At 43.8% G+C, this 16,956-nt stretch overlaps 1 protein-coding gene across 1 annotated transcript in view; it reads left to right on the forward strand.

The window, feature by feature from the left end:
- The first annotated feature begins 1,628 nt into the window (after positions 1–1,628).
- The window catches only part of pitpnc1b (phosphatidylinositol transfer protein cytoplasmic 1b), an 18,095-nt gene continuing 2,767 nt past the window's right edge, over positions 1,629–16,956 (forward strand). Inside the window, exons 1-9 of the mRNA XM_017415602.3 lie at positions 1,629–2,273; positions 7,239–7,387; positions 11,448–11,536; positions 11,732–11,739; positions 11,877–11,948; positions 14,711–14,803; positions 15,893–16,048; positions 16,571–16,634; positions 16,763–16,849. Coding sequence (XP_017271091.1) covers positions 2,226–2,273; positions 7,239–7,387; positions 11,448–11,536; positions 11,732–11,739; positions 11,877–11,948; positions 14,711–14,803; positions 15,893–16,048; positions 16,571–16,634; positions 16,763–16,849 — 766 coding nt within the window. The 5' untranslated portion in view covers positions 1,629–2,225. The remainder of the gene's footprint in view (positions 2,274–7,238; positions 7,388–11,447; positions 11,537–11,731; positions 11,740–11,876; positions 11,949–14,710; positions 14,804–15,892; positions 16,049–16,570; positions 16,635–16,762; positions 16,850–16,956) is intronic.

Genomic DNA, 16,956 nt, shown 5'->3' on the forward strand with positions numbered 1-16,956 from the left:
GAAGCTAAAGGATAAACTTCACACTGCGGCAAAACATCTTTTCTTCCAGCCCTCAATCAATAAATCATTTTTACGATCGGCTCCACAAGTCATCCGAGAGCCTCACAAGTTTCCCCAACAATCGTTTAATCACAGCTGAATAATTAAAGACGCCGGCGGTTCTGTTAGCCGCAGAACGCGCATCCAAGTCGTCACCAATCACCCTCTAAACTGCGCCGCGGCGTGTGCTGTCAGAGACGAGCAAAGCACACCTCAGCTCTCTGAAGTGTCTTCCCTTCTCCAAACACTGATCTGATAAGATAGCGGCGAACCCCACCAGGAATTTATTTCCACCGCTCTTTCGGTGTGAAGCTGATGAGAGCGAAGGCGCGTGGAAGAGAGAGCTACTCTGAGCTACTCTGCCCCTCCCTGCCCCCCCTATATGCTCCGCGGCAGCCGAGCGCCCGGCGACTCGAGGACGGACACGAGAAAGATATTATGGCGGCTTCGATTCCAGCACTCATTGACTGAAAAGTGGATTCAATTAAATCCGGCTAAAGGTCATGGGGTAATACAATGTGAGCATGTCCGGTGGTGTGCTTCATTGAAGCTCTCTTAGCTCAGATAATATTTAATCCAAGGGCCCACTCAGGACGTCCACACACACACACACACAGGCTGACCTGAACGTGAGCACAGAAGGAAAGGAGCATGGTTGAGAAAACCTTGAAGGGATGGTTCGGATCATTTGAAGTGGTGTTGGGTTATGAACAATTACCACGTTACCTCCTGTGGATAGCCGTTTGAACGCTCTCAGCTTGGTGGAAACAGAGACTCAAAAGACTCAAAGTTTCTTTAAACAACACAAACTTCCCAATGATTCATGTGAACACTACTGTACACACCTTAATAGGGTCATCTGTTTTGCATTAAATGGTTATTCCTGCAGAAATATTACAACCCCAATCCTTAAGAAGTTGGGACGTTTTGTAAAATGTGAATAAAACCAAAATGCGCTCATCTGCAAATCTCATAAACCTGTATGTTATTCACAATGGAACATAATAAAACAATCAAATTGTCACTTTTCTGAGATGTTTTGCTACCATCAAATTCAATATAATCTTTTTGTTTTTTGTAAAAAAAAATAGTATAATTTCTTACTTTAAACATTTGATCAGTTTACTATGTTCCATTGGGAACAAAATCTGGGTTTATGAGATCTGCGAATTGTTGCATCTATAGTGCAACATCCCAACATTTTCAGAATTGGGGTCGTATAATATTCCTGTCAAAGGTCTCCCGAAGTGAGAAGAGGACGTGCTACAGCTAGATGCTGCAGAAGCTTTATAAGCTAGTGTTCAGATGAACTGCTTCGACCGGAGTTGTTTTCAGGCGGAAGCAATCCGCTTCGATCCTGACCCCGATCAGGACTCGTCCAACGATCTACAGCCGATAAGATAACAGACGTTCATGTGTTTTCCATTAAACGCCACTTCAAATAAAATAACCCTGACTCACTGATAGTTACAGTAAGAAGAATGTTGTTGAGCACTCAAAGAAAAAAAAAAAAAAAAAACGAAAAGGAAAGGAAAAAGGGAGGGAGGTGGCCCAGGTACAGAGGTACTAAAGTACAGTGGGCGGGGAGTGGGTACTATTAGAGGCAGAGAAAACAAGAGATAAGGAGGGAAACGGCAAAGGAATTTGTGAGGAACTGAAAGCAATGGAAGTTGGTTCAGAGAGGAGCGGCGCTGTAAAGTTCCACATGAGCAGGAATTAAGCAGAGCTCATATAGAGCCAGGAGGGAAAAGTAATAGGTTTCATTTTTACTCCGGCTAATGGCAGATTTGTTCCGACTGCAACAAAAGACAGCAAGCAGAAAGTTGGAGAGAAACAACTATCACAGGGAGCAGCTACGGGCAGGAAGGGGAAGGGGGGGGGGAGACGGCCGTGAAAAAGTCGAGCCTGAAAGATTAATTGAGGAAGAGAAACAAAAAGCAGAGACGAGCCTCTGAGGAGCGAGGGAAGCAAGACAACAGCAGACACTCATTGACAGAAAGAGCCGGACCCGACTCCACGGACCACTGGCATCGGCACGATCAAAGGGGGAGAGGGAGAGCGGCTGGGAAGAGGTCAGCCGCGGTTGCGTGGGGTCGCGTGCCCGAGCGAGTCTGCGGCGCGAGCGAGACAGCTGAGATAAACAAACTCTGGCGCGGTTCCTCCGCTCGGTTCCAGGTTGCAGCACCATGTTGATGAAAGAGTACCGCGTTTGTATGCCACTGACGGTGGAGGAGGTAAGCGTGTTTGTCTTTCCCACGCTCACACTAACACACCCTTCACACACACACACACACACACACACAGAGGGTGCATTTAAGACGTGGACATGTCTTTTTTTACGATATGCAATTTTGATGCATAAAAAAAAAAGTTTCAAGTGTTCCTCTTCCTTCAGCTGCTCTGTGGAGGTTCTGGCCCTTCAGTGAGGTGTCCTCTGCAGATATAATCACTGACAATCAAGCAGAACTAACCCAACCAGCATTGTATTACTACCCTTTTGTGCATTATGAGCCTCCTCGTGTGTTTGCTTTCCCGCTTCTCTTGCTTTCTTTTGTTTTGTTTTTTGTTGAAGCAGCTCACAAACTAGTCCGACTGGTTCCAGCTGTGGAAAAAACTGAGCTCAAACAAAAGGCATTCGGCCTGCAGTTTTATACACAAACAGATCCTGTTAGAGGAAATGGCAAGGAGCGAGGTATTCCCTCAGGTGTCCTTCAAAAGGAATGTCCTCATCCCCCTCCTGTGCACACTCCCCCCCACCCCTCCTCCTCCTCCCCTTTTCCTCACCTCTATCTGTTACCACAACAACGACAGTGACAAATAGCAGTCCAGAATGGGATTCGCAGTATCAGTACAGGACACACATACACCTGAGTCTGCAGCAAAATCCTCTCTAGCCTGAATGCGGCGCAAGTTTTAACGCAGCTTACTCGAGGATGCATCAAATGAAAACGGATGCCTCATTCGAAGGCGTTTACGACACCTCGACCCGAGCTCCGCTTTCAAAAAAAAAGGGGGAATTGTGTCGATCTTTAGATGTGAGATATCCAGCTGCACTTTTAGCTCTTCGGAGTTAAGGAAAGTTCAGTGCTAGTTTTTTCTTTTCCCAGTTTCGAGTCGAGCTCACAGGTGACAATGGCTCAGGTGGGGGAAGTGTGTCAGCCAGGCGGATGGTTCATTTTTCACCTCCTCCAGGCAATTACTAAACGTGTCCTCAGGCCAGACAATGATCCATAGATACTTAAGTCTGTTAGTGGAGGACAGATGTAGCGGCGCATAATTCGTCTCCCAGCCTGTAATCACGCACTAATCTTCAGTGCTTCTAAAATGTCTTCAATCACTGTTTGAAATTTAACGACTCGCACTCAGTAAATATTTTAAAAAGCTCAGTTTGCGATCAGTTCTCAGGGTGCGACAATCATGTCATCATCGCATCACGGTGTGCGGTTTCGTATTTGTTCAAATCGTTATCAGCGGAAAAAACGACCTTTGAAAGTGGTTGTTTAGGCTGAACAAACACGATTTCATCTTTACTGGAAGTGTGCGCAGGAAGAATAAAAGCCACAGACACCATTTGACTTCTGAATCTCCTCGAAATCTCAAGTATTACAGTCAAAGAGTCACATTAAATACGACGCAAAAGTGTTAAACTCCCCCCTATTTTTTGAAATATTTTGCTTCCATTGAGCCGGATTTTTGTATCTTTTCAAGTGGTCTTGGTCATCAGTTCTCTGGACTTTCTGAAGCTGTTTTAGAGTTTTTCTTTGGACTTTTGGTTGCTTCTGGACTCATTTTCAGTCCAGTCGTTGTACCTGGTCATGACTGAATGCTATGCACTGAGTGATTACAACTTGAGGTATGTGGAGGTCAATAGGAGTGTCTGTGTCAAAACTATGTACAGCAGATGAACAGTATGTGACAGTCATGGCTTTAGAAAACAGGAAGCAGATCACCAAACCAGTGAAGCAGGACCTGATAGATGCAGGATTCTTTAGTTTATTATCTAGTTCATTGGGAATCACCTCTGCGGTGCTAAAATACTATTTCGTCTGTTCAATTGTGTTGTCTTTGGTACTTTCCATGGTTTCCGCTAAAGAAATTGGAACAGATTATGTGTTGGAAACGCAACAGACAAAGAAAATGTACTTTTTTTTGTCTGTTACATGTAGACACAAAACTAGTTTATGAGTTTACGAGCCGTTTTATAGCTGAGTGTTTAATAAAGTTCAATTTAAAAAGCAAAATAGGATCCCACCGAAAATGGTCAGGCGCTGAAATTGAAAAAATGCCTAAAAATGATTGAAAAAACTGGTTACAGAACAGTTAGCGGAGTGTCCAGTGGTTAATATTTAGCATAATGAGTAGCTTAAGTTTAAACTGAATAGTTCAGCACATTTTTAAAGTGCCGGGTGAAAAGGTTTCAGTTATAAGTGAGCAGAAGTATAAATTCTCTCGTTTGCTTGCAGTCCCAGTGACACACAGTTTCCTCTCTTGATATGATGAGCTATATTTACACGCATTTCGAAAATATATGACAAGTCCGTTGCTTTTTAGACTGGTCTTAAAAAATAAAACTGTAGGGAGAAATACAAGCCAACATGCCAAAAACTGTCAGCCTGTGACTCACGGCAGCCATTCAGTCCACGACGGCGATTCAAGGACAGGAAAGTCTTTTTAAACTTTCTGCAAGAATCCCAAATTAAAAAAAAAAAAGCTTCATAAGCGTGGGATGACTTCACCGCTGCGGTGTCTCATATCGCACACATCACTTTGATTCATTAGGTTCGATGGATGCCCGGTAGGTAAACACCGAATGTTGACATTCAGCTGTAATTGGAACAAGAAGGAGGAGTGTCACATGATGTCAGCAGTGAAGGATGGCGAGCAGACGTCTGCCCTCCTTTCCCCTTCTTTCTGCCCACCTTTCCTTGTTGTTGCTTTTATTTGAAATTATGCGTTTAGTGCCACACCAATGCAGGCCGACACAATAAATTGCATTTCAGTGGCATCAGTAGAGCAATTTAATTTCAGCAGTTAATGGGTTTTTTTTTTTTTTTTGTATCAGTCGCAAAAAATGAGCTCATCGGCTGCTTTACGCTTTAAAAACTGTACAAGTTGGCGCGAAAATGACGAGGCTGGAAACCGCATCGGTGCAAAATATGAACCGGTTTCGGTTTGAGATGCCAGATCAGTTGAAATAGCATATATTGTGTCAGGCTGGGTGCGGTGAGGACCTCTTCAGATGGCCCAAAGGCCTCGTCGTCTTCAAGACCCTCGATGAGAAAATACTGCTGCCTCGTCAGCATCAGGCTCAAGCTGGAGCTGCGGCAGGGAACAAAGCTCCACCCCCCCCATCCCCCCTCATTAAGACACAACACCATTCACCCTCACTGGCCAAATTAAATTTTCAAACCCTTGTATGGATGCTTTAGGGTTTCATTTCTCGCATGGAGCAACTGAGGGTTTAAAAAATGGAAAACAAACAACGGAGTGTCTGTCAAGGCAAACCCAGAGCTCAGCCGCCGAGGTCGATTCTGCTGCCATGCCAGTTTTTTCTTCTGCTTTCTCATGTTGCTAATGTTTGCAGTAATTTTCTCGACTGAAAACAACAAAATCCTCTTTGATGATTAATTACATTTGATAAGACGGGACTTCTTTTCCGTGCCTTCTTACTTCGCTCGAGAAATCCAGTCAGACATTTTTAAACGCACACCTCGGTTTAAATGTCAAGTCGATTCCGTCTTATTAGCTCAAAAATCACGAAGCTGCCTCGAGTGGCTTTCCTGCGTGAAAAGCATATGTTGTTGTTTTTTTTTAAATTTCCCTTTTCTTTTATTGATTAAAGAGAAACTTTGTTCTGACGAGCAGCTACGACTGCCTGAGCAACAATGAGTGAAAATGGATTACTACAGCGGCCAACGCAAAGCTGCTGGTCTCTGCAGCAGCTAATGACGTACTCGCATCGTTTGCACATTTCAAATGAGTACCATCACAGTTTGAAAAAAGTCCTAAACCCAAAAACGCTTCAAACTAAAAGTGGTACCAGATCGACGTCCTCCTCTTTACCAACCACAGCAGCTCTAATCCGTCCCACAGGGGTCTACCTGTGCAAGGTGAACATCTGGGGGTGTGCTGTGGCATCTGGAGCTGGAGGTTCTTCAGGTTCTGTGTAGGGGGTGGAGAGGGGGGGTATTTTTTGATTGTGATTGCTCCCGGTGCTCGATCCCTTCGGGATTTGGGGAAATTTGTTGCCCTTCCTGAGAGACTTTTTGTAGATCTGCAGGGCGCATTCTGCTGCCGGGGGAAGGCTGGTCAACGTAGAAGGGGAAGTGTGTGTGTGTGTATGGCCATGTCATGTGTATGACCAAAGCCTGGTCCCCACGAGGAGAAATTATGTTTTTGGGTTAGGGGTTAGGTTTAGGACTAAGGTGTGAATTGAGTTTAGGTTTGGTTTAGGGTTAGGTATGTACTGGTAATGGTTAGGGTAAGGGTCAGGGTCAGGCTGTAGTTAGGGTGTAGAAATGAATGGAAGTCAATGGAAAGTCCCTGCAAAGATAGAGAGACATAACATGTGTGTGTGTGTATGCGGGGGGGGTTCGGTCATCGCTGCTGACCAATGTTGAAATGGGTAATATGCGTCAAAGAAACTCCAACATGAATGCCAGGACCCAAGGTTCTCCTGCAAAACATTGTACTGTAACGAGATGAAGTGTTATTAGGTTCACCTTGATGTTGCATCCCCCCCGCTCCCCCCCAGCTCCTACTGTAGTTACTCATCTGTGAAGTGACTATAGTCACAAAAGCTGTCAAATAAAGTGTGAAGTTGCACAGAAAGGTCCAATCTGCCTCCTAACTGTGCTGAATGCAGCACTTTAGGAATGTACTTTCCACAACTGCATCCTGCATCCTTACAGGCTACAGCTGCCGAACCTCCAGGTGCAAAAAGCTTTTTATTAGTTTACTACTTTCAATTTTATAGCAATGCTTTTATATATAGGACCAACAAAAAAAAATGGGGGGAGTTCAAAAGTTTATCATCTGTTTAAAATCATTCTTATTTTTGGCAATAAACAATATAGGCATCTAAGACAGAAAAAAAATGTACTTGGATTTGATGAAAGATGGGATGACATCTTGAGGAGGATGATATTTGTTTTTCTCTCTCCTTCTCCCGCTCTCTTTCCACTCTCGCCGGGTTCCAGTACCGGATCGGGCAGCTCTACATGATCAGCAAGCACAGCTGCGAGCAGAGTGGCGGCGGGGAGGGCGTGGAGGTGGTGAAGAACGAGCCGGACGTTCACCCTCAGCACGGCCCCGGCCAGGTGACCGAGAAGCGAATCTACCTCAGCAGGTAAAAAAAAAAAATTTAACGACCGTGCCGCCGCCGCGCCAATAACCCGAGCGATTTACGACCCCAGTCCGAGGTTGTCAGTTCAAACATTACGATAACTGATGCCGTTCGATCTTTAGTCTCTCGCCTCGCTCTAAAGCTTTACGTCTTGTACTTCCAAGTAACTGACGAGCAATAAAACACCGTTTCAACACAGCAACCCCCCCGCTGTGCACTGTAGCCCCGCCTAAATCCAAAGTCCAAGCACCTTTTGTCTGAAATACGTCAAGGTCCTTAGTGTGCGGCAACGGTGAAAGATGTTATTGTTCCCTGAGCTCATGATCCAGTAAACCTTTAAGTGCTCTAATTGTGTAAATACAGGCCTTCAGCTGGGAGGAATACGTCCGTGTCATCCTGATGGCGGTAATTGCAGGATGCGAGGAAAAGTTTGCAGCTTCTCATTATTTTTTTGCAGAGAAGAAAATGTTTCTGTCAGCAAGTCAGAGCCCATTTCAACCACGTGTGGGAAAAAAAGCGAAAATGATCAAAAAACAAACATTAGCGCTAAACATTTCAATAAAAAAAACACGAAAATCATATTATTTATGAGCGTCTCAACGCGGTAATATTCATAAACGTGGCCGCAAGTAGACAAAAACCCACTGTTAAAGCGTCAGATTAGATCACGATTTACTTATCCATACATAAACACTTCGGCAGAGGAGTCGCTTTTATGTGTTCTTTGTTGTCGCTGTCTGAGAGCAGCAACCAGAAAAATGCAAACAACAGAACTGCAACATCGTCCTCATTAAAGCGAGAATGTTTGTTTTTACTAATTTAAGAAATCCAGTGCAGCAAGTTTATTAGGGAGTTTTCAACAAAACAAAAAAAAAAAAAAAGTGCTAGGAGGCAGAGTCTTTTGTTGCTCCGTTTCTCGTTTTAGTTTAATTGTGGGTCAGAATGTAGTCCGCTCCAGACGTGCACACAGAAGTAGGCACGCTGATGTGCAGCTCTATGGATTTGTTCCTTTTTTTTTTCTGCCATATGACCGTTTCAGAGAAGAAACTCCATCCATGTGTCTGCAAACGCTTATTTTTTTACCCCCGCTTTTCCCAGCCTGGCCAATATTTCTGCATACATTTTTGAACTTTTGATGTCTTTATGTTTTTAAGGAGGCTACAATAAGGCTGCGAATGAAACTGACGACCACGCAATGCCGCCTTCAACACATATTTAGCAACAGTAGTGTCCTGCCAAAAGGAGAAAGAAAAAAATCTCTTTATTCACTAAACATTCAATCCCATTTTTTCTTAGGAATCTCAACGGTGTGGTGAGCTAGATTCACTCATTTCTGGATCTTTGTACTATAATTTCATTATTTTTGTCCAATCAGGTTTGTAAATAGTCCTCCTGTTACGCTGCGGCTCAGCCCTCTGGTCATGGGCGCCTCTGGCTCAACAAGACTGAGGTGTCGGCAGCCAAATGCTAAAATGGAGACTTTCAAACCCATGGATGACTTTACAGTAACTACAACCAGCCGGTTGTTAGAGCTCTTTTCACACTAATGTTTTAGTGCTGTGACTGCAAAGACAAGCCCTTCTTTAAGCCACTTTTGGTCCTTCAAACGTGAATCAATCACATCCCACAATAACATCGTCGGACGGAACAAAACACTGCTCACACCTACTCACAAACTCAGCTCTGTGACTACCTCCCCTTTCGGTTCAGAGGCGTAATAAACTTGAACTCCCAACATTCAGCCTTGAATATTACACCAATCAAGGAAGCAAACGTCTCGTTCCGGACTTTAAAGTGTTGCCGTACAGGGGACTAAAAGTCACCGTCAGAGCTTTTCGCTCAAAGGTGATGCTAAACAGAGACGCTCTGCTGGTTGGTTGCTTTCACTGTTAGCCAAGACTCAACACTCAAGACAGCTTCCCACAAGTAGAAGTAATTTTGCAACAATAATTATGAAAGATCGTGGGCAACTTGAACTGAAGCCATATTTTTAGTTCCCCATTTCTTGTTCCTTTCTTCGCAACCAAGTCACAATTTGAAACATTTCTGATTAGATTTAGAGATTGTTGTCATGACTGAACTTAATAAAGAGCCAAGGGAGCTGGGGGTATGAAATTATCTTGATTGCCGTGCCATTTTTAGTCTGTCAACTCAAAAGCATTGCTCAGGGCAGCACATGCCACTCAGGGGTTTTTTTCTTTATGCTTCTTGCTTCTAGTTAAGATTGACAACAGCAGTTTAGTAACAAATTAACAACCTATCAGAACAAAATGTCTCTCTCACTAATCTATTTTACCACCACTTTATCTCAAATTATATGCGTGTTTTAATCTTCGGGCATTTGCACAGTTGTTCTTCTAGAAGCATGGTGAAAAAAAAAAAAAAAAACCCTCACGTAGACATTTATGTCACTCAATCTATTTCCAGTAGACCCTAAAATATGCAGAAAGTATCACCCTGACCAGAGGTAAACAGGAAGCTTGAGTTACATATTAAACTGACTTACATAAGAGAGGTTTTAAACTTGTTATTACATTCCACGCCACTAAACTATTAACCGTAATGCCCGAAAACGTGAAACTGGTGATTACTTACAATACATTTCATGGTTTGCCAAGCACGTCCTTGTGAAGTGGGGTTCTGTGGAAAGGTTGTGATTAATTATTATCCGACCTGTTGTACGGCAGGTAGCTCTTTGAACATCCTCAGTTTGGAGTTTATTTCTGAGCGGACAGACAAGCGAACAGATACTTTGGCGCGGTCAAGACCAAAATGGACTGTTGTTGTAGTAACTTGACTCCAATTTTATAAATTTCATAGCGGTTAATGCAGGGGTGGGCAATCCTGGTCCTCGAGGGCCACCATCCTGCATGTTTTACTTCTTTCCCTGCTCCAACACACCTGATTCAGTGGTTGAATCACCTCTTCATGTTCTGCAGACGCCTGTTAATCACCCATTGATTCAAACCAGGTGTGTTAGAGCAGAGGAACAAGGAAAACATGCAGGATGGAGGCCCTCAAGGACCAGGATTGCCCACCCCTGGGTTAATGCAAACGTCATTTTATAGATCATTTCATCGCCGTCAGTTTTGCATTGCACAGTCATACCTGCTGAAATATGACATTCCTGTGAGAAACACCTCCTGGCTGCAATGTAAGTGCTACAGCTAGCTGCTGCTGCTATTTGCACTTCCAAATAACCATAAACTTCCACATAGGTAACCTTGCAACGTGAAACTGACCATGGCGCTAAGGTTTCTAAAGCAGATTTTTGGACGTCCTGCTGTGAGGATTTAGAATCTGGAGTCGTTTCAAGACGGCAAAAAAAATCCACTCAGAACACTGTTAGCGCGTCACTATGGTCAGAATTAAACCATTTATTCAAACTTAAACACCTGTCTGCAACAGGTAAGATATTAAACGGAACAGAAGCCCATTAAAAAAGAACGAACTGTCACTTTAAGATTGAATTCCAAGGTATTATATGGGTTAGTGCAGCGTTCACGTCACTGTGCTGGAAGGATGTGTTTTATTTCCCATGTCCTCATAATGTAAAAGTCTTTATAATGAAAGACTGGTCTAAAATAACCCGAATTCTCTTAACTCATTCCCTCGCCTTGTGATAGCCCCACTTATTAGCCTAATATAACCTGAAGTCTTATTTCAATCACTACTATAAACCCAAGGTCTAATCCTTAAATAAACTCTTGATGAAGCGAAGACACGCTCACTCTGGAGGATTTTTCTAATCTGTGTGTGCTTGTGGGACACTCGGTCCTTGTTAATAAAGACTACAGAAACACAAACAGAGGCGCGCTGACTGTTGAACTTCAGTTCTGTTCTGACACTCGACTTTGAAGCCACAGAAACAGTTTATCGCCGCAGGTGTAATTGACAATGAGTCATACTGATCACTGTGGTGAAAGGAGCCTACAGGTAATCCAGCTATAAATGGCACAATAAAACACTTAGGGATTTTTTTTTCCTTTTTTCTTTGTCTTCTTCTATAATCTCCCTCCTGCTCTCCTACACCTCAACTCTTTCTGCAATTCTTCCATTTCAGTAAGCTGCCATCTTGGATCAAAGCTTTTGTGCCGCGGTTCTTCTACGTGACGGAAAAGGCCTGGAACTTCTACCCCTACACCATCACAGGTGTGTGTTTTTCTGGTCCAACGTAAACACCTAAATGCGCGCGCGCAGATATTTTACAAGTGCCATTTAATATTTATCGAATGTGTGTGCGAGTCGGTGGCTCGTGTGGAATGTGTGGCTGCAATTTCATGCTCTCGCAATTGAGTAACAAATGCTGTTTCTCCCTTTCCATATTGCATGTCCCTTGTGCTGCAGAGTACTCCGTAAGTATTCTCACACATCATTTACTTTGCATGAGTGTAACAGAGCTCATCTCTTCCGGCATCAGTGGATTTAATCTGCAGTCTGACTTCACTCTCTGAATCTCTGCTCTTCTTCCTCGTTTTTGATTTTTCCGTAGGTATCATTTGTGCCCCGGTTCAGCATTCGCATAGAGACGAAGTTCGAGAACAACAACGGCAGCAACGACAACGTGAGTGTGGGCCTGAGTGAGGTGAAAAAGACGGAGTGATTAAAGAAGAGGGGGGAAGGGGGGGTCAGGAGAGAAAGACAAAGGGGAAGGAGAGGAATTGCAATTTTCTCCGCTGCGCCCGCGAAAAACGTTCATCAAATTGATGTGGCCATTACAAGGAAAACAAGCAAAGCACAAAATGCACTATTGGCAGATCTATTAACCGGACGTGCAGGGTGCTGATCACGGCTGCCACGCTGCATTCTGTGCACAGCCACCGCGCATAAACACACTTAGACAGGTATTCACGAGCAATTACGAGTCCAGCTTGTAATCGAGCAAAGTCGAGGAAACAAGAGCCAACGTGTCAGAAATCAGACGATCCTGCATGTTGAGGGAAATGCTGCTAATATCGTTTTTATGTCATCGCAGGCTGGCACTGATTGCAAACCTGCAATTTAAGGTCGAAGGAGACAAATTATGAACACAACGCTGACATGCTAACTTTTTTTGAGCTCGTATTTTGGAAACATGATAGCAATCTGTTACTCATACTCATCCAGCAGGTCCAAAGATGACATTAAAATCAAGTTTCTGGCTACTTGATAACTATAAATCCAATCTTCAGTTTTATTTTACGTCTCTGTGGGAAATACTGCCTGTTTTCCACTGAAGCAGCTCTGCTCACAAACTACAAATATTTGAAGGAACTCCATAAGTTTGCACTGCAGGAACTAAAATTACATTTAAGCTCTTGGGGATTTTTTGTTTGTTTGTTTTGTTTCATTTCCTAAAATTCACTGCAGAGTTTGGTTTGCTAAGTTGTAACATTTCCCTTTCAGAGAATGACGCCTTTTCGATTTTCACTCTACTGATAGCCCTCATTTAATCCTGAAGATTTCCTGCTGAATTTAGACCGCATTAAGATCAGGCAGTTTTGAACTCATAACTTAATTTATATAACACAAACAAACACAACTCAAGCCTGTAAATCGTACCAAAAATGCCAAAGAGCACAAACCGAGGTTACAGCACAACTTAAAGAGACTGATTCATAATTTGAACGTTTCTTTTTTTGTCGCCCACTTCTTTGAATCGTCAACGCTGAGGCTATAACATCAACATGTTGAAAAAGGAAACAATCGTGGTTAGTATGAAGACGTTTTTAAACTTTATATTTTAATGGGAGATAAAAAAAAAAAAAAAAAAAGGAGGACTTGAACTTTCCTTTAGAAAAGAAAGTTGATACTATACGGCATGAATTTCACATTACTGTTTGAAAAGCACCACATGCAGATGGCGGAACGTCTTAAATGTAGAAGTGTCTTGATGTCTGTGTGGCTGCTTTGCTCAGCAGGATGCAGAAAAAAGCGCCAGCGATGCGAAAATTATGAGTTTGAACCTCTGAGTGGGTACTGTTCATTTATTACTGCCGGTTGATAAATGTAGACACTGGAGCTATTTGACGTCTAAATCTCGTTTTAGACGTCTGCTAAACTTTCAGTTTCCGCCAAGTTTAGTCCGACTGTCCATAGATGTCTCTGCTAAAGTACAGGGTCGGCCATTTCTATGGATACACCTTAATAAAACGGGAATGGTTGGTGATATTGCGTTGACAATCCAACACAATGGGCAGCACTTTGAACACATTTTATAAGTGGTGAGAAACTTGTAAATAACTCATGAAAGAATAAAGTTACGTTAAAACCAAGCACACCATTGGTTTTCTTGCGAAATTCCCAATAAGTTTGATGTGTCACATGACCCTCTTCTTATTGAAAAAAACAAAAGTTGGATTCAAAATGGCCGCCATGGTCACCACCCATCTTGAAAAGTTTTCCTCCTCCCATATACTTATGTGCCACAAACAGGAAGTTAATATCACCAACCATTCCCATTTTATTAGGGTGTATCCATAGAAATGGCCGACCCTGTACTTTAGATGTCTTTTCAAGTCGCAGAAAAGTCCCAAACTGGGAGTCGAGCGCTGCCGCTGCAAGGCTAACAAACTGTGCCATCGTGCAAGTTGAAATAACAGAGATTTTCTCATGGGTTACATTTACATTTTGTTGATTTTACTCGAATTTCTCGATAACAGTTTCCAATGCACGACTCAACTGGGTATTTTAGCAGAACAACGGGTTTAACCTACACCACTGAAAACCTGCAGAAAAAGGGTGAGAGTTTCGTACCCGGAGCACGCAGTAAAAGGCAGCGCAGTCCCTGCAGCTAATGCAACATGCGACGGAGCAGGACCTTGGTTCAGACACAACAACGGAGTAACTGAGCGGAGCGGGCTGTTATCTTACCCCCGGTTTATCTTATTTGTTAGTTTGGTGCTGTGAAATAAACAATGTCCGCGTGGCGTTAGAACAAATTTCGCACAAGGTCGGGAAAAAAAGCGCAGTTTTCCCTTTTTTTTTTTTGTTTCCATTTTCACTCTGTAGTCTTGAGGAAAAGTCTACCCTGCTTTCATGGCACCTCTTTTTCCATCTCTTTAATATCCCTCTTACATTCTTGTGTTGTTTCCCCCCCTCCTCTCTATCTGTTCTCTCATCTGTTTGCTCCAGTGTGATTTCCTCCGAGGGCCTCGGGGTGGGATATACAGTAGTGAGGGGGTGTTATGGTGTGTGACCTCAGTTTTCTACACAGTTACTTATCTACTCTTATCCTGCTCTCCGCTGAGCGAGGAGTCCGTGTGCGTATGGGTGGGTGGTTGTGCGTCGGCTGTCATTACACCGAATGACCTCCCTCTCCCCCCTCCCCATCTGTTTTGGGCGTAGGTATTTGGGGACACGCCAACTCCAGCTGAAAATGTGAGTTTCCTGGATATCCTCAGTGACCCCATCCCAGAAAAACACAAAACGGACTCTGAGGTATGTGTTACTCTGCTTAAATACAAAAAAAAAAAGCAACATGCAGAGACTACAATAAAGCAACAGCTCAGCTCGTTTGATTTGTGGTTCTGTGGAAAGGGGATAAACAATTAATATCGTACCTGTTTGTAAACAGTTCACTGAACGCTGCTCATCAACCTCCTCAGTAATAAAACCATTTCAACAGGCAAGATATTTACTGTTCACAACCTTTCCATCTAACCCCACTTAATGATCTGACTATTGATTTAAAAAATATAAATATTCCAGCATTTGGAGAAAAAGGCTTCAAGGTTGTTCAAACATACTCTCACTGGCACCTGTAACGCTCTCCACCACAAACTGTTACCCTTATTATTTTATTATCACATAAATATAAATGTAAACACAGCAACTCCTGTTTTTATGAGGAGTTTGATCAATTGGTTACAGCTTGCTGTAAAAACAACTAATCTGGATTCCCAACATTATGTCCTTACTCCAGGTCAATAAAAGCACTCCTTACTCAGCACACGGATATTAAACACTTCTTTAAAGGTTTATAGTCTATAAGTATGTGGACACAGAAATTATAATCCCCTACACCCAATTCTTAATGGCTTTAGGTTCCCCCCCCCCCAACTGAAGAGAAAACACGACTCAGCCTCTCTTCCTTTTTTTCCCGTTCCGTCTCATCCAAGATTTCACACTTCTTTAGTGCCTGCAAGCCCTTAGCAACAAAGGTGAATTCACAGGTTTGTGTGCAAAGAAAAAAAAAAAAGGATGCACACAAGCACTTAGCAGGGATGCATACAAGCACACACGCTCCTGAGCTTACAAGCAAAACAATATGTCTGAAATACGCCAGTTGTTTGTTGGAAACGTAAAAGCCCAGACATCCTTTTTGGATGCACAATGTGTGCATTTACACACATTCCTCCTCAGGGTTGTGTCGAGCAACGACCTGCTGACGCCGTCACACGAATGTCAAAAACACTCATCCCCGTGTAACGACGAGCTGGCATCTACAGTTCCCTCTGAACACACCTCACACAGCTCCAGTTTCTGCAGAGTTGGCTTGTAACCCCCTCATTTTTCGGTCCCGTTTAGGACCTGAGTCGCTGGCGGTCCAATAAAACCAACCGGGGACCTCTGGAGGAGGGCTGGAGAGACAACCACAACCCCATCATGTGCTCCTATAAGAGAGTGCACTGCAGCTTCGAGGTCTACGGCTTCCAGACCAGGACGGAGGAGTTCGTACACAGAGTGAGTTTGAGTCTTTTCCCTGCCACCTCTTTAATCGGGGGCTGGTGCGGAGACGCTGGCTTGAGGACAAAACGACGATCCTCGTTCGACGCGGCTTGTTTTTAATGACTCCAGTTTGCCTTTTGTGGCACGCCGACACAAATAAATCACCGGCACATTAATTTCCGGACATTAGCTTAATTAGGAACGCGGCGAGGGCGGCGAGTCCCTAACGACCTCTGTACCGCGTCTCAGGGCGTCCGCTGAAGGAAAGCGTCGCTCCTCACACGTGAAACCTGCGACGAAGCTTGAAACAAACAACAAAAAAAAAAACACGTGTTCGGATTGTGGCTCTCATTTAGATTAGGCCTCACGCAGGTCACACCGTTGACAGACACATCTAATTATATCGAAGTTAATTTCCCAAATTTTGACTCTAATGGTCAAATTATTCAAACGTAGCATTTCACACGCACACGACAGCTGTGTGGTTGTAATCACATTGGAGTTCTTGACATGTTCTTGTGTCGTTTCTAATCTCAGATCATCAAAGACATTCTTCTGGTCGGCCACAGGCAGGCGGTGGCGTGGCTCGACGAGTGGCACGGTGGGTCAAAAGTAGATCCTACCAACAGATCTGAGACTAAAGAATGGAAAATATGTGACATCAAGCCTATGTTTTCCCCACTCTGAGGCGTCCTGCATGCGTCTGCTTGTGCTCTGCTCTCCCCACAGGCCTCAGCTTGGAAGAGGTGAGGGAGTACGAGAAAGACATGCAAGAGAAGACCAACAGCAAAGTCAAATCCACTCAGATTGATGCAGGTGAGGTTGCAGCTCCTGACCTGCGCTGCACCGAAATCCCTCAGAGGATAGGGGGGGGGGGGGGGGAGAGCGCCCCGCCCCGGGGGGGCGGCGGGGGGAGGGGGGGG

This window comes from Kryptolebias marmoratus, linkage group LG16 (genome assembly GCF_001649575.2).
Source record: "Kryptolebias marmoratus isolate JLee-2015 linkage group LG16, ASM164957v2, whole genome shotgun sequence".
NCBI classification, from domain to species: domain Eukaryota; kingdom Metazoa; phylum Chordata; class Actinopteri; order Cyprinodontiformes; family Rivulidae; genus Kryptolebias; species Kryptolebias marmoratus.